This window comes from Notechis scutatus, chromosome Z (genome assembly GCF_049901735.1).
Source record: "Notechis scutatus isolate UNSWTSFEM ecotype Mainland chromosome Z, rNotScu1.2, whole genome shotgun sequence".
NCBI classification, from domain to species: Eukaryota; Metazoa; Chordata; class Lepidosauria; order Squamata; family Elapidae; genus Notechis; species Notechis scutatus.
Genome location: NC_142025.1, coordinates 5,236,523 through 5,264,411, shown reverse-complemented (window position 1 = coordinate 5,264,411; position 27,889 = coordinate 5,236,523). Strand labels below are relative to the sequence as shown.

Genomic DNA, 27,889 nt, shown 5'->3' with positions numbered 1-27,889 from the left:
CAAGTGTGATTGGACACACAAGGAATTTGTCTTGGTGCAAATGCTCTCAGTGTACATAAAAAGAAAAGATACATCCGTCAAGAGTCAAGAACCATCAGGTCCAACACTTAATGATAGTCATAGGGTACAAATAAGGAATCAAATCATACTAGGAAACAGTCCATATAAATCGTAAGGATACAAGCAACAAAGTTATGGTCATACAGTCACAAGTGGGAGGGGATGGGTGATAAGGAGTGATAATTGGTTCTAAGTCCAGCTGATGTAACTTGGAGGCCTTCTTGCCAGATACACTGAATATTATTCCATTTGTACCACTTAAGGGTGCAGGGGAATTCTTGGCAAGACCATTAGGTATCAACTTGGTATATCTCCACATGGCTTGCTGAAGATGTGACATGAAATGAGAGTGAGTTTATTTCCATGATTAAAATGCTAGCCTAAAAACCAGCAGAGACTGTGAGTTCTAGTTCCATAGGCATAAAAGTTGGCTGAGTGACTTTGGCCATTAACCACTAAACCAAACTAGATTGCAAATGGAGATAGAGTACCTATCTTTCTTATCTTCATTTTTAAGCGCTCTGGTTTTATTGTATCGCGAACAGTTGCTGGGGTGCATCCACAGTGTTGTTGTACTTGTACAATGACAATAAAGTTCTTCTAATTCTTCTTCTGATCTTAGTGATTCTACTGAACTTCTCAAAAGCTTTTGATGTTCTTCTAAACAGGCTGGGGAGTAATTCAGAAGCACTTTTCCTCGTACAACCATCCTACTCTTTGAGATAGATTCAAAATGTAATTGTGAGACATTCAGTACCATTTATGGAAGATGGACAATGACTCAAAAGGACTCCACCCCAAATGTGGATCTCAGCTGAATCTAATTCATCACCAAGTAACCCCATCCGGTAGCTGGTTGACAAGTTCCTGCAAACCTCACTGTGGTGAATGCACAGTCATATAGTGAAAGCTATGGCGATAATATTGTTCATGGGGAGAACTTGATAAAAGATAAGGTCTATCCAGACCACACAGGAAGCTTATAAGAGTTCTATGTGGCTCCTCAGGTTATAAATTGTCCTTAAATTGCCATTGGTTTCCTTCAGGATTCATCTTATGTTATAGATGCCCTACTGCCTAGCCATTCACAGATGGCCATCAACACAGCTGTATGCTTATATTTTTATTATTGTCAGCCCACCCTCCTCTCAAAAAAAATCCAAGAAAGACACACAACATTACTTTTGAGCAATTTCCTTTATTGTTCCTCATCCATAGACAAAAATATTGCCACACTAAAGCAATTGCTTGCATCATTAAGGATTATGTTCTGAGAATGCGACCTTCTTAGCTTGACCATCTCAATCTACTGTTTGTGCTGCTCCTTGGTCCTACATTCCACCACAATTGTCGCATTCAAGATCATCGCCCAGCTCATCCTTGTCCATCTGCTGCCTTAAACAACAGCTACTGATCATTTAAATGACAGCCATTGATCATTTACTGTTCACTAAAGAGAAGTTCCCTGAAGACGGGCTGCACCACAAGTCTGCAAGCTTGGAAGACAAAACCTCTGGTGCCAGTGGCCGATTCAGATTAGATCCTGCAACATTATTGTAGGACATATATGTTCACCTTCATTCATGAGCTGCTGGTCCTGATCAACTTTCCATGGGGTGTTTTTTGCAGGTTGCCCCCTTAGCTTGGGACAACCAAACCAATTTTTTCTATATTGTTTTGATATTTCTCTCCTATGATGAGAAATATCCTTCTCCACTACCACAACTAAACCTGCATTTCTTAGTTTCATTTTTGTTGGCATTGACCTTTTTTTTTCCTTTTTAAAGAAATGTTTTCCCCCCCAAAGGAAGCTTTATATAATAATATGTTTTGGTGGTGTTTTGTTGTTGTTATTGGTGACATGCAGATAAAGGAGAACCAAAGAACTTTCAGAGATTTGGATACCTGAAGAACAATTCCTCAAGAATACGAACAATCTTTTCCTTTTTTTAAAAAAAAGAGCCAAAGATAAGGGGACAAAGAAAGCAAAATGTGAAAGGGTGGTAATTTGGATTGGGAACACCTGGGAAGAATGAGCAAAATGAAAACTCTTGGTCCTATTTCAGCAAGAGGCATCCTCGTCTGCAATTTCCCTTAGGGAAAAAAAAACCCTACCTCTGCAATTGCTAATTGCCTATTTGAATTTGTGGGGGCAGATTTTAAAGAGAAAGTAGAAAAACCTCATGCCAAAGCACCAGGTTTAATCTCCAAAATAGAAAAGGGTTTCTGAATTCAAGAGAATTGCTAGCTGTGTTTGGATAGATTTACACCTGCTTTATTTTCTCTCTCTCTGCTTTGCATGTTATTACAGAATTAACTCATGAATGATAAACTAGCATTTAAACTGATTTCATTTATATATAAAAAGCTAGCAATTCTAACTAAAAAAAGTTACAATAAGAATAGATGGACCATTATTAGCACAAAAAAGTCCCATTGAAAATACTGAATGACCATTATGATAAACCATGGTTTCCTGATTAAACCAATGGCAGCTGACTTTATTCTTCACTCTTTGGCCTGCAAGGCAAATCACATGATCCTAATGTGTGAAAATTTACTTTCTAACCAAGCCCACTGGTTTTTACCTATTTTACTCACAGTACAGAGAAATCTACCAATTTTTCTCCAGTCTGTGTCCTTGATATGCTGAAGTTAATCCATCACTGACTTTAGAAACGTGTAGTTGTTATCCTTTCACTAATACAATTGTCTTTATTTGATTTTGTACATCCATTTTCCACGCTGTCATTGGTTTCCTTGCGCTTCCTAAAAATGAAAGAAGTTTTAAAGACAGTTAGATTTCATTATACTTAATATAGGTAGTCCTTGACTTACAACCAGCTCATTTAGTGACCTTTCAAAGTTACAATGGCACTGAAAAAAAGTCTCTTATGACCATTTTTCACACAACCATTGTAGCATCCCCATGGTCACGTGAACAAATGTACACACTTAGCAAAACTAGCGTGTATTTTCAATAGTTGCACTTCCCATGTGTTATGTAAAAAAACATTTTGCCATTTTTTTTCAGCTGATTTCCAACAAGCAAAGTCAATAGAGGAAACTGGATTCATGACCACGATTCACTTAACAACTGTGGCAAAATGGTCATAACATTGGGCACAACTCACTTAATACCTTGCTTAGCAACAGGAGTTCTGAACCCAATTCTGGTCATATGTCAAGGATTAATTATACATGTTCATCCTTTGGTAATTGCAGTGCCTAAACTTAAGTAAATCCACTGCTAATTTTTAAGGCGCAACTTGTATCCATCACCAGATTGCAGTTTGCCTGGAAGCTAAATGTGCAAATTTGTCCCTGAAAAGTGGGAAGATTGCACCAATTTTTTTCTTGATGCTGCAATCAGATCTGTGTGGAGTTGATTCAAACTTTGTTATGATCCTACATAGTGACCATTTTTTCCCTGACATTAAGATGAAAGCATCTTTCCCGCGGACATCACATGGGTGCAAAATGGTGGGACCGGACTGAGCTGCTTAATCCCTGCATGCATTGTGCCAGCTGAAGGTGGCATTGTCTGAAGGGCACAGCCTGGGCTTTCTGCAAAGCCCAGCTGTGAAGATCCCCTTCAAGTCAAACTTCCACTGATTTGGGATCCTTAATGCTCCCTGAACTTAGTTGTTTCCTAGCAGACGTTTTATTACCCAAACTGGTCACGTCATCCGTGCTAGGAAGGAATGGTTATGATATTACCTAGTTTTGAATAGTGAAATGCCTGCAAGAAAACAGCCAAGCCCAGATGGCACCAAGGACCCCACAATCTCAGCCCAGTTTATTTCTCCCGGATCAGACAGGCATAAAAGTATCAAGCAAACCGGTGGTGGTATTCTACCGGTTCAGCCCAGTTCTGCCAAGCCGTAGCGGCAATAAGCAGCAGAGATTGAACCAGATCTCTCTGTCAGTCTGCTGTTGGGCCCACCTGCCCACCTGGGCTCCCATACTCACCTTTATCCTCTGAATTTGAAGCGCAGCTGCTTTGCAGGGCACAGAATAGTGCCGCGTGGCAGCTGCTGAAGCAACCAGGAGAGTGCGGGCTTGCAGGAGGTGAGTGGGAACGCCTCTGCGCCTGTGCAAAGTGCACATTTGGCATGCCTGTGCATACACGCAAAGCGCGCCTACCAAGCCATGCCCACCAAACTGGCGGTAAAACTTTTTGAATCCCACCACTGAAGCAGACTTTCCCACAGGTCTTGCCTTGGTTTGTGGGTCAGATCATCCACACAATCGGGCAGATCCTTGCCAAGCGTCTCTGGAAGAAGGAGAGAAAAGAGGCCACCAAGGACGGCTGCACTTCCGAAGATCCCCACAGGCAGAGAGGTGTGGTATTTCCCCAGGAGGCCAACCAGCGGGGAGATGATTCCAGCTACCCTGGCTGTCATCTGACACACTCCGAGTCCGGTCTGCCTGATATGGAAGCAAAACAGAGGAAGGATGAAACCTAGTGGAAGTGACTCTGTAATTTTTTTTCCCCAAACCCACAAAACTTTAACCTTAGACTGTCTACTATTGACCTCACCCCTTTCCTAAGAGGTCTGTAGGGGGCGTGCATAAGCGCACCAACGTGCCTACCCTCCCTGTCCTATTGTTTCTTTTTATTTTTCTTATATGTATCCATGTATTCATAACTATGTTTTTACTTATACCTATTATCTTGTAAGCAATTGACAAATAAAAATAAATAAATAAAAATAAAAAAGTGGCTTTGCCCAACAGGGCAGGGGTGCGAATCGCAAACCAGTGTAACAACTGGTTTGATGAGTGTGCGCACAGAGCGTTTGCTACTGACTTTCTCCAGCCATCTCTGTGTGTTAAACCAGGGGTCCGTAACCACCAGGCTGCGGACCGGTACCGGTCCGTGGAACATTTCCTACCGGGCCGCCGGTTTGCTGGGCGCCGCCATCTTATTTGACAAGAAAGTGCTTCCGGGTGAGCTTTTCCGGTTGGAAAGCGGCGTTTGGGTCCTGCAGGAATCCTCGCGCCTTAGTTTCATCGAGGGGGGTGGGGCGGCTTCGAACGAAACTAAGGCGCGAGGATTCTTTCAGCACCCAAGGCAAGGCGAGCCGAGCGACCGTCCCAAAGCCGTCCCGAAGCGAAGCCCATCGACAAAGGTACAAAGGAGGAGTTGAAGGTGGCGGGAAGAACCGGGGGACGGCTGGCTGGCCGGTCGCTCGGCTCGCCTTGCCTTGTCATGCGTGCTGATGCTGGTACCGGGCCGCGGATCATTTTGTGATGTCGGTACCAGGCCGTGGCACAAAAAAGGTTGGGGGCCACTGTATTAAACAGCTGACACGCTGCAATCTGCTGTGCCATGCAAATCAAGCTGAGCTTGAAAACCAGGATATAAAGCACAGACTAAAGGCTGGGTGGGCAAGCGGGCCCACTGATCATCGGAGCAAACCAGTTGGCTCATAGCTGATCCTCAGAGCTATCGGTTTGGCCGAATGGGGCCAAACCGGTAGAATCCCACACCTGCAATAGGGTGAACGTTGTTTTGCTGGGTTTCCTGAAGATGGCCATTCCCCAAAGTTCGGGAATCTAGTAGCACATTTCCCACTCATTACATTAAAAGGAGCTGTAGCTCAGGAAAAAAAAACCTTCTGCCTTTTAATAAAATAGATAAGGGGAAAAGTGCTACCAACCTCCTCCCTGTTTTTTGCCGCTGTAGACCAACATGGCCCTGTTCCTACAAAATGGCTGCAAGAAGCATCCTGTAAAGTAGAGCAGGCAGCAGAGTTAAGAGCATCATCAGCTTAGAGTCATTGCGTTGCCACAAATGGTCCAACCCTTCTTGAATTCTGTTCGACTTTTATTTGGTGCCAATTTAGCATTGAACTTATAGTTGACCCTATATAGCAGGGGTGTCCAACTTGCAGTCCGCTGGCTGGATGCATCACACATTGGCCATGCCCAACCCTGGTTTAGCGAAGTGGGGAAGAGTCAAGAAACATCATGCGACAACAACTTGATAAAGCAAGTTTGACACCCCCTGATATATAAGGTTGAGCAATAAGTCTTTTTAATTCCGGTTTAATAGATAATCCTGATCCTTTGAGCCCAACATCTGTCCCAGCAAGAAAGCTTTTCTCCATAAATATCCTCCTCCTGAACCCAACATCTAAACACCAGCAGAAAACGTATCAAATATCGATGTTGGTTTCCCCCTTGCCAATCCAAACTGTCTCTATCCTGGTTTGCATGGGAGAGGGTGGCCTTCAAAGCAGAAAGACTGCCCTCCCATCTCCTTTTTTAACATCATTTAGTTTGATATAATGGGTAAGGCACCAGGCCGGGAAGTGGGAGGCCATGAGTTCAAGTCCTGCCTTAGCCATGAAAGCTGGTTGCGTGACTTTGGGCTGGGTCCCTCTCTCTCAGCCCAGCTCACCTTGCAGGGTTGTTGTTGAGGAGAAACTAAGAGGAGGAGGAGGGTGTATTGGATGTTTCCTCTGCCTTGAGTCGTTTGTAAAAATAATAAAGGCAGGATACAAAGAAATGCAGGCCGTCCTTGTCTTACATCAGTTCATTTAGTGACTGTTTGAAATTACAACAGCACTTGAAAAAAGATGACCGCTTTTCACACAACCCTTGTAGCATTCCCATGTGATCAACATTCAGACTCTTGGCCATTGACTCTTATTTATGATGGTTGCCGTGTCCTGGGCCCCTTTTGCGACCTTCTGGCGTGCAAAGTCGATGGAAAAGCCAGATTCACTTAGTAACCGAGTTGCTAGGTTAACAACTGCAATGATTCCCTTAAAAACTGTGACCAGAAAGTCCATAAAAAAGTAGGCCAAACTGACTTAACAAATGTCTCACTTAACAATATAAATTTTGGGCTCAATTGAGTGTCATAAGTCCGAGGACCACCTGTAAAACAGCCAGTGGGAAAACCTTCACAGCAATGCAATGATTTGCAGTTTTGACAGAGAGCTAAATAAACTCTGTTTACTTTCTTTTCCGACCTCCCTGAACCCTTGAGGATTTGGTAACTCAAACAATAGTTGACCACTCCAATTGGAGAGGGAGGAGGTCTATGCTGTGATGCACAACCCCTCTCTCTCTTCACCCCCAACTTCAATTGCCATCACTGGTCAGCTACTCTTCCAATTAATCTGGATTAGTGATGTTAATTTAAAAAAAAAAAAACAGTAGGAAAAGTCAAATGATTTGTCTGTGCAAAGAACCCTGCAGGATCAGGCCCAGAGAAAGAGAGGCCCCTGCAGGGAATTGCAAGGGCATTACTTTATTGTGGTAGGGTATTGTGGCAGAAATGTGAACATCTGACCCAATTTTTCCCTGTGCCTCTTGAGAGACAATGAAGCTGAAATGGGAGTGTTTGTTGTGTTACTTGGTAGATCAGATAGAAAACATGGCCAAGCTCTAATCAAGGATTCATTAACAGATTCTTGCAAGTCTAAAAAATTTTTTTATCTGCCTATTCCTTTGGCTGCCCGCTCTTTCCCAGGGTTATTTCTACATACCATTTATGCTTTTCTCATGCCTTTCAGGTTTCCCAGATCCAAACAATTAGTTCACCTCTCCCCAGTGATCAAGGTCAGAGATAATTCATCGGCTCTTGAGCAGCCTCAGCTGATCAGTAGCAGTTGGCCAGATTACGCCATCAGCATCAAGGTCAGTGAATCACATCTTCTGGCAGCTTGAGCAAAATTGACTTTTCAGTTTTAATCAGAATCGAGGAGCTTGGAAGGGACCTCAGAGGTCATCTAGTCCAACCCCCTGCTCAAGCAGGCAACCCTATACCATTTCATACAAACGGCTGTTCAGTCTCTTTTTTAAAAACCTCTAGTGATGGAGCAACTACAATTTCTGAAGGCAAGCTGTTCCACTGGTTAATTGTTCTCACCATCAGAAAGTGTCTCCTTAATTCCAGGTTGCTTCTATCCTTGGTTAGTTTCCATCCATTGTTGTTTGTCATGACCTCCGGTGCTTTGGAAAATAAGTTGACCCCCCTCTTCTTTAACCCCTTGGATATTGGGCACCCCTAGTCCTTCATAGACTGGCCATATCGAGTTCTTGCAACCATTCTTCGTATCTTTTTAATTTCCAGGCCTTTAATCATCCTGGTTACTCTTCTCTGCGCTTTTCCCAAAGTTTCAACATCTTTTTTTGTAACGTTGACCAAAACTAGGTGCTATATTCCAGGTCTAAAAATACAGCTTGAGTGGTGTGTGTGTGTGGATAATCTATTACTTTCATCCTAAAAGATTAAAGATGGCCTTAAAGTGATCTGGGCAAGAGGTGAGATAAAGGCATTATGGGCATACAATGAAGAATTGGTTGCTGGTAGAGTCCGTGTGAAGAAAGCCCCACAGAATTGGGTTTATTAGTTGATAGGAGAATGAAGGAGAACTTATACCACCACCCCCAGACAAATGGCTGTCCGGTCTCTTCTTGAAAACCTCCAGTGATTGAGCACCCACAACTCCAGAAAGCAATCTGTTCCACTGATTAATTGTTCTCACTGTCAGGAAATGTCTCCTTAATTCCAGTTGGATCTCGCTTTAACTCATTGCCTTCAGGTGCTTTGGGGAATAACAATGAAACAGAAGTTGCCTTGGAAGTGGTGGGAGTTTCATCCCTGGAGGCTCTCAAAAGGAGACTGGACTGCCTTCTGTCAGAAATGGTGCAAGGTCTCCTGCTTGGGTGGGGGTTGGACTAGATGACCCTACAAGCTCCCCTTCCAACTCTGTTAATCTTGTAAAAGTCAGTCACCACCCTTTCCTGTGATAGCCTCTCAAGTCATGGCAAACACTTATCATTTCACCCCCTGATTCTTCTCTTTGATAGACTAGGGATCGGTTCATGATCACATGATGTGATAGTACCACATTATAATGCTTTGGTAAGACCACACTTGGAATCGTGCGTTCGGTTCTGATCCCCGTGATCCAAAAGAACAGGATGAGACCCTGAAAAGAGTGCAGAGAAGAGCAACAAAAATGATTAGGGGGCTGGAGGCTATAAACCACAGGATGAATAATTAAAGGAACTGGGAATGTCTAACCTAATAAAAAGGGGTGAGATGATAGCACTCTTCTAATATTTGAGGGGCTGCCACAGAGAAGAGAGGGTCAAGCTATTCTCCAAAGCACTTGGAGGCAGGAGAAAAAGCAACAGATGGAAAATAATTAAGGAGAGAATCAATCGAGAATTAAGGAGGAATTCCTTGACAGTGAGAACAATTAATCAGTGGAACAACTTGGCTCCTGAAGTTGTAAATGTTCCAACACTGGAAGTTTTTAAGAAGAAGCTGGATAACCATTTGTCTGAAGTGATGTTTCCTGCCTGAGCAAGGGGTTGGACTAGAAGACCTCCAAGGTCCCTTCCAACCTCTGTTATTCTTTTAGACTTAAGATGTTTTTAAATTTTGCTTGTGGTTAAGTAGTCTCACCGGATAATAGTTGGGAACAGCTCTGCAGAATATACATAGGATGTGGAAAATGATCCTGCCATGGTAAACTTCCCAAGGACAGCCAGCGTTGTGATTACCACAGGTAAATCTGGAGAGAAAAAACAGAGGTGAAGAGACAGAAAATCCGAAATAGGAGAGGAGAGAACAGAAAAACATTCTGAATTCAATAGGCCCCTGAAACCCCTCTCCTCTTCACTCTATATTCACTAGTAGATATGACCCATAGTAATTGGCTACAAATACAGGTAGTCCTTGACTTACAATCATTTTCAAAGGGACCATTTGAAGTTACAAAGAGCACTGAAAAACATGACTTATGACCGTTTTACACACTTATGACCGCTGCAGGATCTTCAAGGTCATGTGATCAAAATTTAAGTGCTTGGCCACTGGCTCGTATTTATGACGGCTTCCCTGTCCCAAAAGTCACGTGATAACAATTTGTTACTCTCCCGGTCACCTTTTGACCAGCGAACTCAACGGAGGAAGCCAAATTCGCTTAATGACAACATGATTCACTTAACAACTGAGCGATTCGCTTAACAGCTGTGGGAAGAAAAGATTATAAAATGGGATGAGACTCACTTAACCACTGTCTCGCTTACCAACGGAAACGTTGGGCTTCGTTGTGGTCCTAAGTCAAGGACCACCTATATCTTTTATTTAGCAGTATTTCGGATGAGGGAATAATCATCAATCGACCTCTACTCAGCCCAACAATTATAGCTGAGCAAAATGTGGGACTCCCTGGCTGTCCTTCATCGAAATCACCTTTGGGAACAGCGAAGATCAGAAGGCAAAACGTTCCCCCGAGGAGGAGTAAAATCGACTGGCACTTCTTCCTTCCCAAATGCTGCATCAGGAAGACGGAAAGGATCCGGGCGGGGATTTCAACCGCCCCGAAGATGACCTGTGTCAGGTAGATATTCAGGCCAAAGCTGCCAACATTCAGGCTTAATCCGTAGTAGGCCAGACTGTTGACAAACCTAAGAGAAGGAAGGAAGGAAGGAAGGAAGGAAGGAAGGAAGGAAGGAAGGGAGGGAGGGAGGGAGGGAGGGAGGGAGGGAGGGAGGGGGGAAGGAGAGGAGAAAGAGAGGAACAAAAGAAAGGAAGAGCGGAAGAAATGAGAGGGGAAAGAAAGGGAAGGAAGGAGAAAAAGGAGTGAGATTTACAGGAAAGAAGGAAGGAGGAAAGAGTAATGGAGGGAGGGGAGAAAGAGAGAGGAATAAAAAGAATGGTCAAAAAATGAGAGAGGAAACAAAGGGAGGAAGAAAAGAAAAGGAAGGAGAAAAGGGAGGTAGGAAGAAGGGAGGGAGGGAAGGAAAGGAAAGGAAAGAAAAGGACAGGACAGGAAAGGAAAGGAAAGGAAAGGAAAGGAAAGGAAAGGAAAGGAAGGAGAAATTGTTACCATTAAAAGGAGAATGTACAACATAAAGTTCATAAATGCTACATTTTCTTTTCCTTTTCCACAAAACAATGCTGCTTTTACAGGGTTAGGGTTATATGAAAAACTTGCGGGAGAGGTATTTAAATAGTTATACACATAGTCCTCGACTTACGTCCATTCATTTAGCAACTGTTTGAAGTTACGACCACACTGAAAAAAGAGACTTATGACTTCTCCTCGCACTTACAGCTATTGTAGTATTTTTGTGGTCACTCAATCACAGTTTAAGCACTTGGCAACCAGCATCTACTTATCATAGTTACAATGTCCTTGAGTTATGTGAACGCTGTCTGCAACTGTCCCAGCCGGCTTCCGACAAGAAAAGCCAACAGGGGAAGCCAGATTCACTTAATGACCATGTGATTCACTTAACAGTTGTAATGATTAGCTTAACAACTGCGGCAAAAAGTTTGTAAAATGAGGTATTATTCATTTAACAACCGCATCGCTTAGGGATGGAACTTCCAGTTTCAATTGTGGGTTTAAGCTGAGAACTATTGGTATGAATAGGAGGTTTGATAAGCAAACCTCTCTCTTACTCTTTCTCTCAATCTACTTTCACCTTATTTCAATAAAGGAGAATATTTGTAGCTCAGGGTTGACATGAAGGGTCCTTGGTGGTCTCTGAGCTTGGTTGTTTTCTGGCGGACATCTCATGACCCAACTAGGTAACATCATCAGTGCCAGGAGGGTTTGCAGGGTGAGAGGGGGAGGAAGAAGAGGAGAAGGAGGAAGAAAAGGACTGCAGGGTCATTGGTGCTCTCTGAGCTTGGTTGTTTTCTTGTAGATATTTTATTACCCAAATTAAATAACATTATCACCATTCCTTACTAGCACTGATGACATTACCTAATTTGAGTCATAATATGTCTGCAAGAAAACAACCAAACTCAGAGACCACCAAGGACCCACCCACCCTTAAATTTATTTTCTTCTCCTTCCAAAAAGCAATGGGAGAAATGCTGAAACAGGATACTTATTATGCCTGGAAATCTCAGGAATTTGGTAAAGGTACAGAGAGATCTGACTTTGGGGAAAGTAAGAGGGCGCCAATAATGAGAGTCTTAGAAAAGAGCATCTCTAAACCCCAGGATTTGGCCGTGCAACAATATAGCATTTCACCCTACAACAATAATGTAGCATTTCTGGAATTCTGGCAATGTCCGTTTCTTGATTTGGCCAACATCAAAGGGACAGTACCAATTGCCTCTTCCTCATTTTACATTAAACAAAATTGTGGGATCATTCTGAATTCATTTTTCACACAGCCTTCTGTTTTTGACCTGAGTTGTCTCTTATCTGCGTTTCTTCTTAACAACTCTTTGATACCTTCTCCAAGGTCACTTTAAATTCCTTTATTGAGTGGGAATTGCACCCATGGGCTCAATTCGCCCCTTTAGACTAACATTTTTCCCAGGATGGTGAATCTTTTGAACTCTTTTGTGTTGGAAATTGTTATTTTCATCAAGATGCCATCTATGAAAGACACAACATACTTACCAGATTAGGGAAATAACCAGGGTCACCTTTGCTAATTGGGAGTTTCTTACGAGATCCAAAACCATTGAAGAGTTGGATGTCTGTTCAGGTTTTAGCTTTATTAAAAGATGAGAAATTTAAAGAATAAAAGTGAGAGGGGGAATGTCTCTTTTTCATTTTTACTATTCAGGGAATTAGTTTTCCCCTTCTATACAGGCTTCTGGTTAGTCACTTCTCTAAATATGTTGAACCACAACTAAGAATAGAACAGAATAACAGAGTTGAAAGGGACCTTGGAGGTCTTCTAGTCCAACCCCATTTAGGCAGGAAACCCTACATCACTTCAGACAAATGATTATCCAACATCTTCTAGTATTGGAGCATTTACAACTTCTGTAAAGCAGTTGTTCCAGGGATTAATTGTTCTCGCTTTCATGAACTTTCTCCTTAGTTCTAGGCTGCTTCTCTCCTTGATTAGTTTCCACCCGTTGCTTCTTGTCCTGCCCTCAGGGGCTTTGGAGAAGAGATTGACTCCCTCTTCTTTGGGGCAGCCCCTCAGATACTGGGATGCTGCTATCATGTCTCCGCTAGTCCCATTTAAGGGATTGTCCACTAGGACTCAGAGATCCCGATCTCACAGTTACTACTATTGAGCCAGGTACCACATATACTGTACCTGTGCATTTTGTTCTTCTTGCCTAAACGTAAGGATAGTCCTTGACTTGCAGTAGTTCATTTAGTGACCATCCGGGGTAACGTGATCCCCCTTTGCGACCTTCTTACAAGCAAAGTCATTGGGGAAGCCAGATTCACTTAACAACCATTTTACTAACTTAACAACTGCAGTGAGTCACTTAACAACTGGGGCAAGAAAGGTTGTAAAATGGGACAAAATTCACTGCATACTCATCTGGAGAACCCAGAGTGAGATGGAGCCCATCAAATGGCTGGTTCGATTATGTGTGGTTGCCGAGGGAGGCTGGGGTTATTATTTTATTATTTTTATTTTTTCTACATTGTGTTTTTATTGGCTGTAAGATGCCTAAAATTGCTGTGAGCAAGTAGGTGGCTATATAAATTCTCTAAAATAAATACATAAAATAAATGAGAAGCAAAATGTCTTCTTTTTTTCCTTCTTTTAGTCCAATTGCCATTTAAAAGACAACCATGACCTGATTGAATCATCATAGATAAGACAAGGAACTGTAGCCAAAAATTAGCCAAGGGCCATAACCAAACCAGGGAGGCGGGGAAAGTTATTGTTTCCCCTCTCTTAAGGAGGTACATCTAGTGCAGAAGTCCCCAAACTTGGCAACTTTAAGACTTGTGGACTTCAACTCCCAGAATTCCTCAGCCAGAATAGTTGAAGTCCACAAGTCTTAAAGTTGCCAAGGGGACCCCTGATCTAGTGGGATCAAGAAGAAGGGCCTTCTCCGTGGTGGCTCCTTCCCTGTGGAACAACATCCCTGCAGAGATAAGAATGGCCTCCGCTTTGATCCTCTTCCAAAAGGCCCCGAAGACTTGATTTGACCAGGGGGCTTAGGGACCTCAGGATGAGATGGAGCTCATCAAGTTGTTGATCTGGTTTTCTACGGAGATTGTCAGTCATAACCATGGTAGCCCATCCATGAGCCATAGCGGTGCAGTGGTTAGAGTGCAGTACTGTAGGCTACTTCTGCTGACTGCCAGCTGACTGCAATTTGGCGGTTCGAATCCCACTGGGCTCAAGGTTGACTCAGCCTTCCATCCTTCTGAAGTGGGTCAAATGGGGATCCAAAATTTTTGGGGGGCAACAGCTGACTCTGTAAACTGCTTAGAGTGGGCTGTAAAGCACTGTGAAGCTGTATATAAGCCTAAGTGCTATGGCTATGGCTATCCAGGTCATGGTTGTCCCAAAGGTGCTTTTTAAAGAGACAACTGGACTTTCTGGTTTTTCTTTGAAGACGTTTCGCTTCTCCTCCAAGAATCTTCTCCAGCTCTCTGGATCTGATTGTTGTCACTAAGGAAGTGGGTTTTGTTCAGGGCTTTTATTTCTATAAACCATCTGGAATCACCGTTGAGTGAGTTGGTTGGCCAGATAACATTTCTTAATAAATAAACACCTAAGTTATAATGCAGAGGAAACTTATGCAATGAATGTCTGAGAGTGGTTTAATAAATAGAAATAGGATCCTAGGGTTGATGGAAACCTTGGAGGTCTTGTTGTCCAACCCTTTGACTAAAGGCAGGCAATGGCTGTCCATTCTTTTTCTTAATGCTTCCTCTTCATCGAACGATTTCTTCGTTCCCAAGTTGTTCCCAACCACCTTTGATCTCTGATTCCTCGTGATCTCTGCAATAGCAACTTCACGGGAGCAGGAAACAAAAACTTTACCTCCTCTAACATTCTCGGAGGGATGGTTTGCTTGTTCACAGAGGCTGCTTTTTGGAGAACCTTTTTAGCTTCCTCTATTTTGCCTTTCATCACAAGCCACCGAGCGGACTCCGGGAGGAACCTGAAAAAATATTGGGACGGCAAACAAGCAAACGGTTTCAAATTAGGAGACAGCACAAAATATCTCTCAAACTCAAGGAAACAAAACAAAACAAACAAAGCTCAAGGACCCCCCAACAGATCTAATTTCATTCTCCAGAGCTAACTTTGGAGATGGGCTCGTGATGGAGTCAACACCAAGAGGTCAAGCCTCCATTTTCTTATGCGCTCACATCCAATGCAGTGGTGGGATTCAAAATTTTTTTTTACTACCGGTTCTGTGGGCGTGGCTCGGTGGGCGTGGCAGGGGAAGGTTATTGCAAAATCCCCCTTCCCTCCCCACCCCACTAGCCTGCTTTCCAGCTCCATTCTCCTGTGCAGGGAAACCAAAGAAGACCCAGCCAATCAGCTGGGACTCGGGAGGCGGAGATTACATGGGGCGGGGCCAGTCAGAGGTGATATTTGCCGCTTCTCCGAATGACTCAAATTTCTGCTACCGGTTCTCCAGAACCGGTCAGAATCTGCTGAATACCCCCCTCTGGTGCAATGCATGTAAAATAAAAAGGCTGGGCTTTGTTATGCTTGCTGTCATCTTGATTTTTTTGATTGACATCCCACTCTTTCTTGATCTGTCCAAGAGAGCTAGCACAAAAATCATAAATCGCGGTTTTTACATGAAATTAATTATAATTAATAGTTGTTTATCTATCTCCTGAGTTGCTTTTCTTCCTCTTTTTCTCTCTTTCTTTTGTGGCAGATATATATACACAGGTAATCCTCGCTCAACGACCACAATTAGATCTGGAATTTTGACTGTAAGTTGTTGAAGTCATTATGCAAGTCATCACGTTACCTGACTCAAGCTTACAACCATTTTTACAGTGATTGTAAACTGAGTTTCCATGGTCATTAAGCAAATCATGTGGTCATTAAGCAAACCAAGTGATATTTAAGCACATCCAGCATATCCAAAGGGCATTTTTTACTGTCTTCTGCTGGAAAAAGGCAAAAGGCCTTTGCAAATCACTGCTGTAAATCTGAACCAGGTGCCTGAAATGTGATCATAAGAGTGCAGGTAATTGTATGCAGCGATCGTAACTTTGAAGATGGGTTGCAAGTAACTTTTTTGAATCTGCCATAACTTCGAACAGTTGTTAAGTGATTGGGCATTAAGCAAAGAATATCTGTATGTCAGTACAGGTAGTCCTTGACTTATAATAGTTCGTTTAGTGACTATTCAAAGTTACAACAGCTGTGAAAAAAAGTGACTATTACTGTTTTTCACTTAACAGCCGTTGCTGCATTATCCCTATGGCCATGTAATCAAAATTCAGTCATTTGGCAACTGGCTCATATTTATGATGGTTGCAGTGTCCCTGGGATCATGTGACCACTTTCTGCCACCTTCTCACCATCAAAGTCAATGGGGAAGAAAGGTTCACTTAATAAGACCATGTTACTAACTTAATAACTGCAGTGATTCACTTAACAACTGTGGCAAGAAAGGTCGTAAAATGGGGTAAAAGTCACTTAATAAATCTCTCACTTAGCAACAGAAATTTGGGGCTCCATTGTAGTTGCAGAGAAAGTTGGTTTGGTCTCAGCTGATCTTGAGTGCTACCAGCCCGCTAGAACCATGCCGAACTGATAGAATAACATCACCGGTACTCAATATCTTCCAAGTGGTGTAACTAAGAAGCATTATGTAAATATTATATACAGTTTCTGTAAGCAACACCAGAATGTTTCCTTCCTGCCTTCCTTACAGGATTACCCCAGTAATTTCTTCTTATCAACTGGTTCTCCAAACTGCTTAGAATGTTAACAACTGGTTCTAGCGAATAGGTGCAAACTGGAAGAAACCCACCCTTGCTGGGCTCCCATAGTGACCTTTATTTCCTGCTTTTGAAGTGCAGCTGTTTTGCACGGCACAGTGCCGTACATCAGCTGCTGAAGCAACAGGGAGAGCGCAGGAGTGCGGGAAGTGAGTCAGAAAGCCTCTGTGCATGCGCAAAGTGTGCATTAGGCACACGCACATACAAAGTGTGTGTGCGTGCGCAAAGTGCGCCCACCAAGCCACGCCCACTGAACTGGTGATAAACTATTTTGAATCACACCACTGTTGGGTATCATAATAATAATCCATTTATACCAAATCCAGCTGGGCTGCTCTTTGAACCCTGAACTCACCATATGTAGAAAAAGAAAGCAAAAACTGGGGCGGAACCAGCAATCTGAAGATGCCGCCAGTCCCGGAGACCGTAAGCTAAGCCGGCCAGTAGCATCTGTCCCAAAGCAAAAGTCACATGAGCAGTGATGATGGTGTGCGGACGGTAGGCAACGCCAACCCATTCAGTGCCTGGAAAGGAAGGTTGGATCAGAGGGGGAAAAAATTAGAGGTCAGTTTGCTATTTGCCCCCGCCCCAGCTTGGAGAGGTCTGCATATTTGAGGAGTTCCCCTTCTGTCTCTTCATATAAATTGTTTAAAACTTGGTATAACCAAATCATCAACGTCAGCATTATCATCGAAGACAATAACACAACAGCAATAGCGGACTTATGTTCTGCTCTAAGCAGTTTACAAAGTCAGCCTATTGCCCTCAACAATCCTTATTTTACCGACCTCGGAAGGACCCAAGGCTGAGTCAAGCTTGAGCTGGTCAGGATCAAACTGTTGGCAGTCGGCAGAGTTAGCCTGCAATACTGCATTCTAACCACTGCACCACCAGGTCTCTGCAAAAGCTACGTGTGGCTGGTTTAAGCAAAGCACTGCTTAGCGTAATATGCCAATACCATTAAAAATGCTTCTGGTAAAACAGCGCGTGATCAGATGATCAAATGTATATTATTGATTTATTATTTGTTAAGCAAATTTATATAGCCATCCAACTCGCACTTAAATGACTCTGGGCAGCTTACAACATTTAAAATAATCTGCCATATAATAAAAAAACAACCCATGAATTCCACCCCATCCCCCATGCATAATCAAATCAGTCACTTGGTTGATTCCGTATCCGTTCTCGGAACAACAGAAGACTGAGTCAAGCTTGAGCCAGTTAGGATCGAACTCATGGCAGTGAGCAGGGAATTAGCCTGCAATACCGCATTCCAACCACCGCGCCACCAGGGGTCTTAAAATCACCGTACGTAAATGCATATTCCAGGGTTAAGGCCTTACACAGAGCTAGGCTGGCTATGGTGATCCCAGAGAGAGCTGCTCCCAGCAGAAACCGGAGTCCACAATAGAGATAAAAACTGGGTGCAAAAGCTACCGCAACTCCCAACACGCCTTCGAAGAGCAGAGACAACAAAGCAATGGGTCGTCGGCCATACCTGAAGGAGAAGAATGGGTTGTTATGTCACCATTACAGGTGGTCCTTGACTTATAAACATCCGTTTAGCAACTGTTCAAAGTTACCCTAGCTTTGAAAAAACATTTGGTTGTGCAAATGTGTTGACTTACAACACATTTGCACAACCACCACAGCATCCCTACAGTCACGTGATCAAAATTCAAACAACATGTACAGGTAGTCCTCTACTTACAACCACAACTGAGCCCAACATTTATGTGGCTAAGTGAGAAATTTGTGACGTGAGTTTTGCCCTGTTTTACAACTTTTCTTGCCACATTTGTTAAGTGAATCACTGCAGTTGTTAAGTGAATCTGGCTTCCCCATTGACTTTGCTTGTCAGAATAGGATCGCGTGATCCCAGAACATTGCGACCGTCATAAATATGAAACAGTTGTCAAGCATCCTAATGTAAATTTAAATTTAAAAACTTCTGGAAGTTTTTAAAAAGATGTTGGATAACCATTTGTCTGAAGTAGTATAGGGCCTTCTGCCTAAACAAGGGGTTGGACTAGAAGACCTCCAAGGTCCCTTTCAATTCTGTTATTCTATTCTATTCTATTCTATTCTATTCTATTCTATTCTATTCTATTCTATTCTGTTCTGTTCTTTTCCATTCTCTTATTCTATTCTGTTCTGTTCTGTTCTGTTCTATTCTCTTATTCTATTCTATTCTGTTCTGTTCTATTCCATTCTCTTATTCTATTCTATTCTATTCTGTTCTGTTCTGTTCTGTTCTGTTCTGTTATGTTCTATTCTATTCCATTCTCTTATTCTATTCTATTCTATTCTATTCTATTCTATTCTATTCTATTCTATTCTATTCTATTCTATTCTATTCTGTTCTGTTCTGTTCTGTTCCATTCTCTTATTCTATTCTATTCTGTTCTGTTCTATTCCATTCTCTTATTCTATTCTATTCTATTCTATTCTATTCTATTCTATTCTGTTCTGTTCTGTTCTGTTCTGTTCCATTCTCTTATTCTATTCTGTTCTGTTCTGTTCTATTCCATTCTCTTATTCTATTCTATTCTATTCTATTCTATTCTGTTCTGTTCTGTTCTGTTATGTTATGTTCTATTCTATTCCATTCTCTTATTCTATTCTATTCTATTCTATTCTATTCTATTCTATTCTATTCTATTCTATTCTGTTCTGTTCCATTCTCTTATTCTATTCTATTCTGTTCTGTTCTATTCCATTCTCTTATTCTATTCTATTCTATTCTATTCTATTCTATTCTATTCTATTCTATTCTATTCTGTTCTGTTCTATTCTATTCTATTCCATTCTCTTATTCTATTCTATTCTGTTCTGTTCTGCTCTGTTCTGTTCCATTTTCTTATTCTATTCTATTCTATTCTATTCTATTCTGTTCTGTTCTGTTCTGTTCTGTTCTGTTCTGTTCTGTTCTATTCTATTCTATATTCCATTCTTTTCTAAATCACGTGACGCTGAGATGTTGCAATGGTTCTGAGTGTGAAAAATACTCATAACTCAGTTTTCTTTTCTCACGCGGGAGAAACACTCGACCATCAATCAAGATCAACCCTCAGTTCCACAAGTTTGCTTAGTGAATGACAAGAGTCCCAAACAACTTGCTCTAACCTTTTGTTTAGAATACAGGTAGTCCTCAACTTACAACAGTCCATTCAGTGACTGAAGTTACAACGGCACTGAAAAAAGTGACTTATGACCATTTTTCACACTTGCGATCATGGCAGCATCTCCATGGTCACACGAACACCAAAATTCAGATGCTATAGAGCCCAGATCAACTAGACATAAGGACAGTTTTTCCCCGAACGCCATCACTCTGCTAAACACATAATTCCCTCAACACTGTCCAACTATTTACAAAGTCTGCACTACTATCACTATTAATCTTCTCATCACTCCTTATCACCCATCCCCTCCCACTTGTGACTGTATGACTATAACTTTGTCGTTTGAATCCTTACGATTTATATTGACTGTTTCCTAGTATGATTTGATGGCTTATTGTACCCTGTGACTATCATTAAGTGTGGTACCTGATGATTCCTGACTCTTGACGAATGTATCTTTTCTTTTGTTTACGCTGAGAGCATTTGCACTAAGACAAATACCCTGTGTGTCCAACCACACTTGGCCAATAAAAGATTCTATAGGTTGCTACCTTCCATTCTGCATGCGGGAATTGTTTCGGTGGCCTTACCAGTCGCTCAACGGTCCTAACACCACGGCTCCGACGAGGAGGCCGGACATGAAGATGGACTGGGAGATGTCAATTAAATCGTTTTGGTCACATACCAGGGAGAACTTAAAGGAGGAAAGGAAAAATATTTTAATAAAAAGGAAGCACAGCTCATTCCGTGATCACGGTAGATATTTTAGTCATGGTGCACCCCTTAGAGGGATCTCAGCAGGGAAGGGGAGGTTCCAGTCAGTGGTGGGATTCAAAAATTTTTACTATCAGTTCTGTGGCTGTGGCTTGGTGGGCATGGCTTGGCTTGGTGGGCATGGCAGGGGAAGGATGCTGCAAAATCTCCATTCCCTTCCCACCCCACCAACCTGCTTTCCAGCTCTGTTCTCCTGTGCAGGGCAACCAAAAAGAGCCAGCCAATCAGCTGGGACTCAATGGAAGGCAGAGAAGAGATGGGGGCGGGGCCAGTCAGAGGCGGAATTTGCTGGTTCTCCAAACTACTCAAAATTTCCGCTACGGGTTCTCCAGAACTGGTCAGAACCTGCTGAATGCCCACCTCTGGTCCCAGCCATGCTACATAGGACTTTGCCCCATTTGGAATACAGGCAGTCGTCAATTTACGACCACAGTCGAGCCCAAAATTTATGTTGCTAAGCGAGAAACCTGTTGAGTAAGTTTTGCCCCCTTTTAAGGCCTTTCTCGCCACAGTTGTTAAGGGAACCACTGCAGTTGTTCAATTAGTAACACAGTTGTTAAGTGAACCCAGCTTCCCCATTGTCAAAAGGTCACAATAGGAGATCACAGGACCCCGGGACGCTGCAACCGTCGTAAATATGAGTCAGTTGCCAAAAGTCAGAATTTCGATCGCGTGACCATGGGGAATGCTACAACGGTAGTAAAAAATGTGGAGGAAATGGCCATAAGTCCCCAAATGAATTCTTGTAAGTTCTGGAGACCTCATAGTGAAAAAAAAAGGGGGGGGCATTGATAAGATTGAGCTAGTCCAGAGACAAGCAAGAAAAAAATGGTTCGAGGTTGGGAGAGATTGTAGGAACTGAATATGCACAGCCTGGAGGACTTGAGGGAAAGAGAGGACACAACCGAAACCTTTAAACACAGGTAGTCTTCGACTTACAACTGTTCGTTTAGTGACCAAAGTTACAACGGCACTGAAAAAAAAAGGGATTTATGACTGATTTTCAGACTTACGACCATTGCAGCATCCCATGGTAAGGTGATCAAAATTAGATGTTGGCAATTGACTCATACTTATGACAGTTGCGGTGTCCCTGGGGTCATGTGATCCCCTTTGGTGACCTTCTGAGAAGCAAATCAATGAGAAAACCAGAGTTCCTTAACCACCAAGTTACTAATTTAACAAATGCGATAAATTCACTTAACCATCATGGCAAGAAAAGCCATAAAATGGGGCAAAACTTACTTAACAAATGTTTCACTTAGTAACAAAACACGAAATCATAACCTCAAACTGGCAGAAGGGAAGTTGAAAAATAATGTTAGACAGTCTTACTTCACAGGTTGGAACCAACTTCCAGTGTGAGTCAATCGTCAGTAACTGAATTTAAACATGCTTGAGATAAACACACGTCCATTATGTCAGGGATCCCCAACCTTTTCGACGCCGCGGCCCGGTTCCGGCGTCAGCTGGCGCCGCGGCCCGGTTCCGGCGTCAGCTGGCGCCGCCATCTTTTTGACGAAAAATCACTTCCGGTGGCGTCACCAGAAGTGATTTTTCGTCAAAAATCGGCACCAGCGCTTCTGGTGAGCTTTTCGGTAGAAATGGCTTTCTACCCGGAAAAGCTCACCAACGCTGGCGCCGCCATCTTTTTGACGAAAAATTGCTTTTTACCAAAAAGATGGCGGCGCCAGCAACCAGCGGCCCGGTAAGGCTTGTTCCGCGGCCCGGTACCGGTCGCGGACCGGCGGTTGGGGACCCCTGCATTATGTGACGAATATTTTCTTTTTAAAGCCTGAAAAGGCAGTGAACCGCTAGATCTTTTTCTACCATCAGTTTTAACAGAACATCAGAGTTGGAAGGGATCTTGGAGGTCTTCTAGTCTAACCCCCTGCTCAAGCATCAAACCCTATAACATTTCAAGATAAATGATTGTCCTCCAATCTCTTCTTAAAACCGATGTTGGAGCACCCAGAACTTCTGAAGGTAAGCTGTTCCACTGGTTAATCATTCTTAGTGTGAGGAAATTCCTCCTTAGCTCTAGGTTGCTTCTCTCCTTGATTAATTTCCATCTGTTGCTTCTTGTCCTGCCTTCAGGCGTTTGGAGAATAAGTTGACTCCCTCTTCTTTGTGGCAGCCCCTCAAATACGGGAAAACTACTCTCATGTCATCCCCTGGTCCTTTTTTTCATTAAACAAGACATACCCAGTTCCAGAAACCATTCTTTATATGTTTTAGCTTCCAGTCCCTTAATCATCTTTGTTCTTCTAGTCCAACCTATTGCTTGAGCAAGAAACCTTATACCATTCTGGATAAATAGCTGTCTAATCTCTCCTTACTTTTGATCCTTTCATTTTCATTTTGTTGGACCGATAAGAGAGATGCTATTCTAAGATGGTAACGAGATAAAGTACGCAAGAAAACCTCCTTCTTATACTGGTGAGTAGTTCAGATGTAGTTTCCCCCAAAATCGTAGCCCTGGTCCAGGGGTGGGATTCAGTTTTTTTAACAACCGGTTCTGTGGGCGTGGCTTAGGTGGTGGGCATGGCTTGGTGGTCATGTGACTGGGTGGACGTGGCTTGGTGGTCATGTGATTGGCTAGGCGTGGCCAACTCAATATCACTCACATGGAGGCACCATCTCCTCGCTTGGCCTCTCATGACTGTGGGGATGCTGCAAGTTGTAAGTGTGAAAAACGGTCATAAGTCACTTTTTTCAGTGCCATTGTAACTTTGAATGGTCATTCCACACAAGCAAAGTACCAGCAAAGGAGGGGAAAAAAACTCCAGAGAAGTTCCTGAGACGGGAAGTCTAGTCCTGCCAAGAATGTAATAAGGGTTAACGGAGAGGCAGTTTCTGTAAGCAACATCAGAATGTTTCCTTCCTGCCTTCCTTACAGGATTAGGCCAGTAATTTCTTCTAACAACCGTTCTCCGAACTGCTTAGAATGTTAACAACCAGTTCTAGTGAATAGGTACAAACTGGTAGAATCCCACCCCTGCCCTGGTGCTTAAGATGGCATGGAGCCAAGGGCCAGAAATATTGTACTGAACCAGTTCTCAAATCATATGTGCAGAAGAACCCTAGTGATTTTTGGCAATTCACATTCTCTTTCCACATGCCTTACGGGTTTTTTGTGAGGATGCTGTTAAGACATAGGGAAGTTTAGTTTGGACTTCAGTCGGAACACCATGGAAGGAAGGAAAGGGTAAAAAAAACATGTTAAATCATTGGGCCATTTCAAATTGCAGGAGGATAATTGCATTTTGAATAGGTAGCTATGTTGCAAAGCCCCCTACTGGTGGAAAGGGAGCAGGGCAGGAGTCATCCAACAGTAACAGATTTTTAACAGATTAACAGAGTTGCAAGGGACCTTGTAGGTCATCTAGTCCAACCCCCTGCCCAAGCAGGAGACATTACACCATTTCTGACAGATGACTAAGCAGCAAGCTTGCATCTTCTTGCAGGATCCAATCTGGGTCGGTCAGCGGGAACAGAAGTTTTGTCTTCCAAGCTTTCAGACCTTCAGGGAACGTCTCTTTAGCAGAGCATGTGCTGCTCTGTTCCGTCTCTAGTCCCGGTGGATTGGATCCTGCAACGTTATCCTGAGGCCAATACATTCACCTTACATCTTCTTGTTTACAGAAAGTTTCCTTTCCTTCACGTCAAGTAAGCTGTAGGAAGAGTTGCGCGACTGGACTTGTAAGCCAACATTTAGCAGTAAAAATTTTCCTTTTTCTGTAGTTTGGGATTTTTTTTTTCTTTCAACCTGGAGGGGGTTTCTCAAGTCGTTGGGTCTCCAAACATTTGCTCACACGAATGGAGGGTGTGCATGCCGAGTCACCCACTGCTCACGTGATTAATGATGTGCTTGCACATAGTCGTCTGCCAGTTCCAAAAGGCTTGAGGCCTGGTGGTGGGCCGCAGCCCAGAGATTGGGGGATCTCTGCCCTAGGGAGCTTCTGACCTTGAGGAGGACTAGACCTTTCCCACTGAAAAGTCTAGGTGAAGGTGGAGAGAGAGGGGCTGCCCCGAAGTCTGGCTTATGTGCCTAAGGCGGAGGTCTCCAAACGTGGCAACTTTAAGACTTGTGGACTTCAACTCCCAGAATTCCTCAGCCAGCTGGCTGGAGACCTCTGGGAGTTGAAGTCCACCAGTCTTAAAGTTGCCAAGTTTGGGGACCCCTGGCCTAAGGGAAGACTGTCTGTGGAGATTTTGTCCTGAGGGAGGACTAGGACTCACAATCACCTGATTTCTTGCCCAGCACTTTCATCACTGCACCAGACTGGCTCTCCTGATATCTTGAGAAGCATAAGGCTTTTTACTATGGTGGCAAGTAGCAAAAAACAGAGGGACACGTATTCAGATACTTCAACCATGAAGTCAGCATTTAGATTTCCAAACTTGGTAACTTTAAGACTTGTGGACTTCAACTCCCAGAATCCCTCAGCCAGCCAGGCTGATCCACAAGACTTAAAGTTCTCAGATCTGGAGAACCCCACTGACCTATGTAGGTAGCTATCCAGGTGCCAATGTGACTTTAGGTTGAATTTCTTGTTTTCTACCAAGGAAGCTGCAAGTTTCTAGCTGAGTCAGCTTCCAGTTAAATGCTGGATTTCGTGATTTGCTTCTTCACAGAAGCTACCCGATTTAGGGGGCAAACATTCAGATAGATGATAGACACATACACACTAGCAGGGGGGTTGGACTAGATGACCTCCAAGGTCCCTTCCAACTCTGTTGTTCTATGATTATGATTAACCCCAGACACCCCCAGATAGAAGCCAGGGGTTAGATGTTTTCTGCATCTCTTTGCTGCCATCTACAGGTCATCTGAATTTCAGTAGCCCAGATGAAGTAGTTCTAAAACCTGACACATCCTTTGTAAGGCAGCCAAATTGTATAACACAGGGGTCCCCAACCGCCGGTCCGCGGACCGGTACCGGGCCGCGGAACAAGCCTTACCGGGCCGCTGGTTGCTGGGCGCCGCCATCTTTTTGGTAAAAAAGCAATTTTTCGTCAAAAAGATGGCGGCGCCAGCGCTGGTGAGCTTTTCCGGGTAGAAAGCCATTTCTACCCGAAAAGCTCACCAGAAGCGCTGGCGCCGCCATTTTTGACGAAAATCACTTCCGTGACGTCACCGGAAGTGATTTTTCACAAAAAGATGGCGGCGCCCAGCTGACGCCGGAACCGGGCCGCGGCGCCCAGCTGACGCCGGAACCGGGCCGCGGCGTCGAAAAGGTTGGGGATCCCTGGTATAACATACTTGTAGCTGTTTATCCTAGAATGAATCTTTCTGGCCTCTCTTCTCACTTTCTAACTAAATCTCTAACTGGCATACTTTCAAATCTCCCAACAAATAGTTGTTGTTTTTTTAACATGTTTGATTAACAGTTCTTGGCAGTTTAAAAGCTTTCCCATACATTTTGTGACCTTGAGTTAGCCAAACAAATGCATTGCTCTGGCCCCAATTTTGAATCTTTTTCTACTCTAAACTTTTTTTTTTATCTGTTTAGGAAACTGGCATATATACCCTAATCCTAATTGCTCTGAAGGGATTACAAAAAGTGTTTCTCAACTTTTGACCACTTTAAAATCTCTAGATACATGCTGGCTGGGGAATTCTGGGAACAGATATTTTAAAGTGGCCAAGACTTAATATAGTTCAAATATGCAGGAGGAAAATGTGAAAACATTAACGGACCCAGACCAGATCATTTTTTAGACTTTTCCATAGGTCGTTAGGAAGGAACCTGGACAGAAGTATTTTGTTGACGTGTCTAGTGAAACCTAATGAAGTACAGAGATGGGAGTCAAGGTTCCTTGATGGCCTCTGAGCTTGGTTGTGTTCATGCTGATGTTTCATTACCAAACTAGGTAACATCATCAGTGCTTTGGGTAATGAAACATCTGCAAGAAAACAACCAAGCTCAGAGAGCAACAAAGGCCCTTCGTTTCAACCCTGAACTACAAAATATTCTCCTTTATTGGATGGAAGTCACTCCGAGATCCAGGTTCTGTAGAAATTCAGGTTCTTAACATGAACATATTCATTGGACTTTCAAAGTAACTAACAGTTGGTGCAATTGATCAGTACAATGTGATCTGGTGTATGTATCTCTTCTAACAAACACCATGCAGCAATCTAGATTTGCCTCCATGTCTAATCTTTAAAAGGCTACTTGTGGGCGGGGAGAATTTTAGTTTCCTTATTAATTGCAGACAGCTCCCCAGGGACAACTACTGTTGCAAATATCACAGGTGGGTTGGGGGTGTGGTTTTTTTTTTTTTTTTTGGCCTTTTAACTCTTGGTGCTCTCTCCCAGTTTTATACAAAAACAAAGCATTTAATTCAGGAAAATGAAGATGAAAATGAGATTCCCAAACCTGGGTAACCAGAGAAGGTTTTGGCTTGGAAGGATAAACCCATCCATCTCGGCACTTCTCTGTTGAATTCAATCCAGTTTGCAGGATGGTCTCAAAGTTGGTTTCCACAGGAGTATACATGAGACATTGTTCTAAGGTCCCGTCAGGTTTTCGGGGAATAGTTAAATTCAGCTTCTCCTCTTCGGTCAAATTCAAGTGGATGGTGTCGAACCAATTAGTGTTGCAGTGATGAGGCACTGGAATGACCATGAATAATTGGCTGAACATATGAAAACCGGCAAAGGGTGAAGCTACAGTGATCATCAGAACTAGCCAATGCTGGAATCGGCCAAAATCATTAAGAGCTTTGATAATTTCCCCAACATCGGTCATGGCTGTTTTCTTTCTGCCTTTCTCTCTGCTACTGTCTATCCTCTGACTAATCTGGCTACCCAAATAGCACTTTGGAACCCAGCAGCCTCTGGAATTCATGGTGAAACTCAGAATAAACTTTGACATGGCACTCAGCGAAGTGCAAGGATGGTATTCATTAAGCTCTTTGCTAATAGTCTTAATACATGACATGTTACACTTTTACAACCACAAGTTGTGTAAAAGATTAATTGCCAACTTTGCAGCTTGGACAACCAACGAGAGCAAAGCTCATAAAGGCCCGTCAAAAGTGAAGCAAATTGGAAAAGATTGACAGCCTCAGAGTAAGAGAGGCGTCAGTCCCAGAAATGTTATTTATTTGAAGAGAGAGGTCTATTTTTCACAGGAGTGATAGACTGAAGAATTTAGTCAAGGAAATGAGAGGTGATGGGATTTTGCGGGTGTGTGCGTGTGTAATATAATTGACGATGTAATATAA

The 27,889-nt window shown here is 43.0% G+C and overlaps 1 protein-coding gene across 1 annotated transcript; it reads right to left on the bottom strand.

Annotated features, from left to right (window-relative positions):
• Positions 1-1,238: 1,238 nt before the first annotated feature.
• SLC22A13 (solute carrier family 22 member 13) lies at positions 1,239-27,459 on the bottom strand. Its single transcript, XM_026678900.2, has 10 exons — positions 27,040-27,459; positions 20,470-20,573; positions 18,098-18,252; positions 17,107-17,275; positions 14,818-14,938; positions 12,465-12,559; positions 10,289-10,503; positions 9,497-9,605; positions 4,282-4,491; positions 1,239-2,829 (listed from the first exon to the last, which is right to left on the bottom strand). The coding sequence occupies exons 1-10, from the start codon at positions 27,409-27,411 to the stop codon at positions 2,733-2,735; spliced, it is 1,647 nt and encodes a 548-aa protein (XP_026534685.1). The 5' UTR covers positions 27,412-27,459; the 3' UTR covers positions 1,239-2,732.
• Positions 27,460-27,889: the final 430 nt, after the last annotated feature.

What these genes read in the sequence shown, in the direction of transcription:
- SLC22A13 (XM_026678900.2), bottom strand. Translation starts at nt 27,411, where the DNA reads ATGACCGATGTTGGGGAAATTATCAAAGCTCTTAATGATTTTGGCCGA. An exon ending in GCTTTCTTTTTCTACATATG is followed by an intron (nt 14,939 to 17,106) that starts GTGAGTTCAGGG and finishes ATATTTTTTCAG; the next exon opens with GTTCCTCCCGGAGTCCGCTC. An exon ending in GATCTGACCCACAAACCAAG is followed by an intron (nt 2,830 to 4,281) that starts GCAAGACCTGTG and finishes TTTCATTTTTAG; the next exon opens with GAAGCGCAAGGAAACCAATG.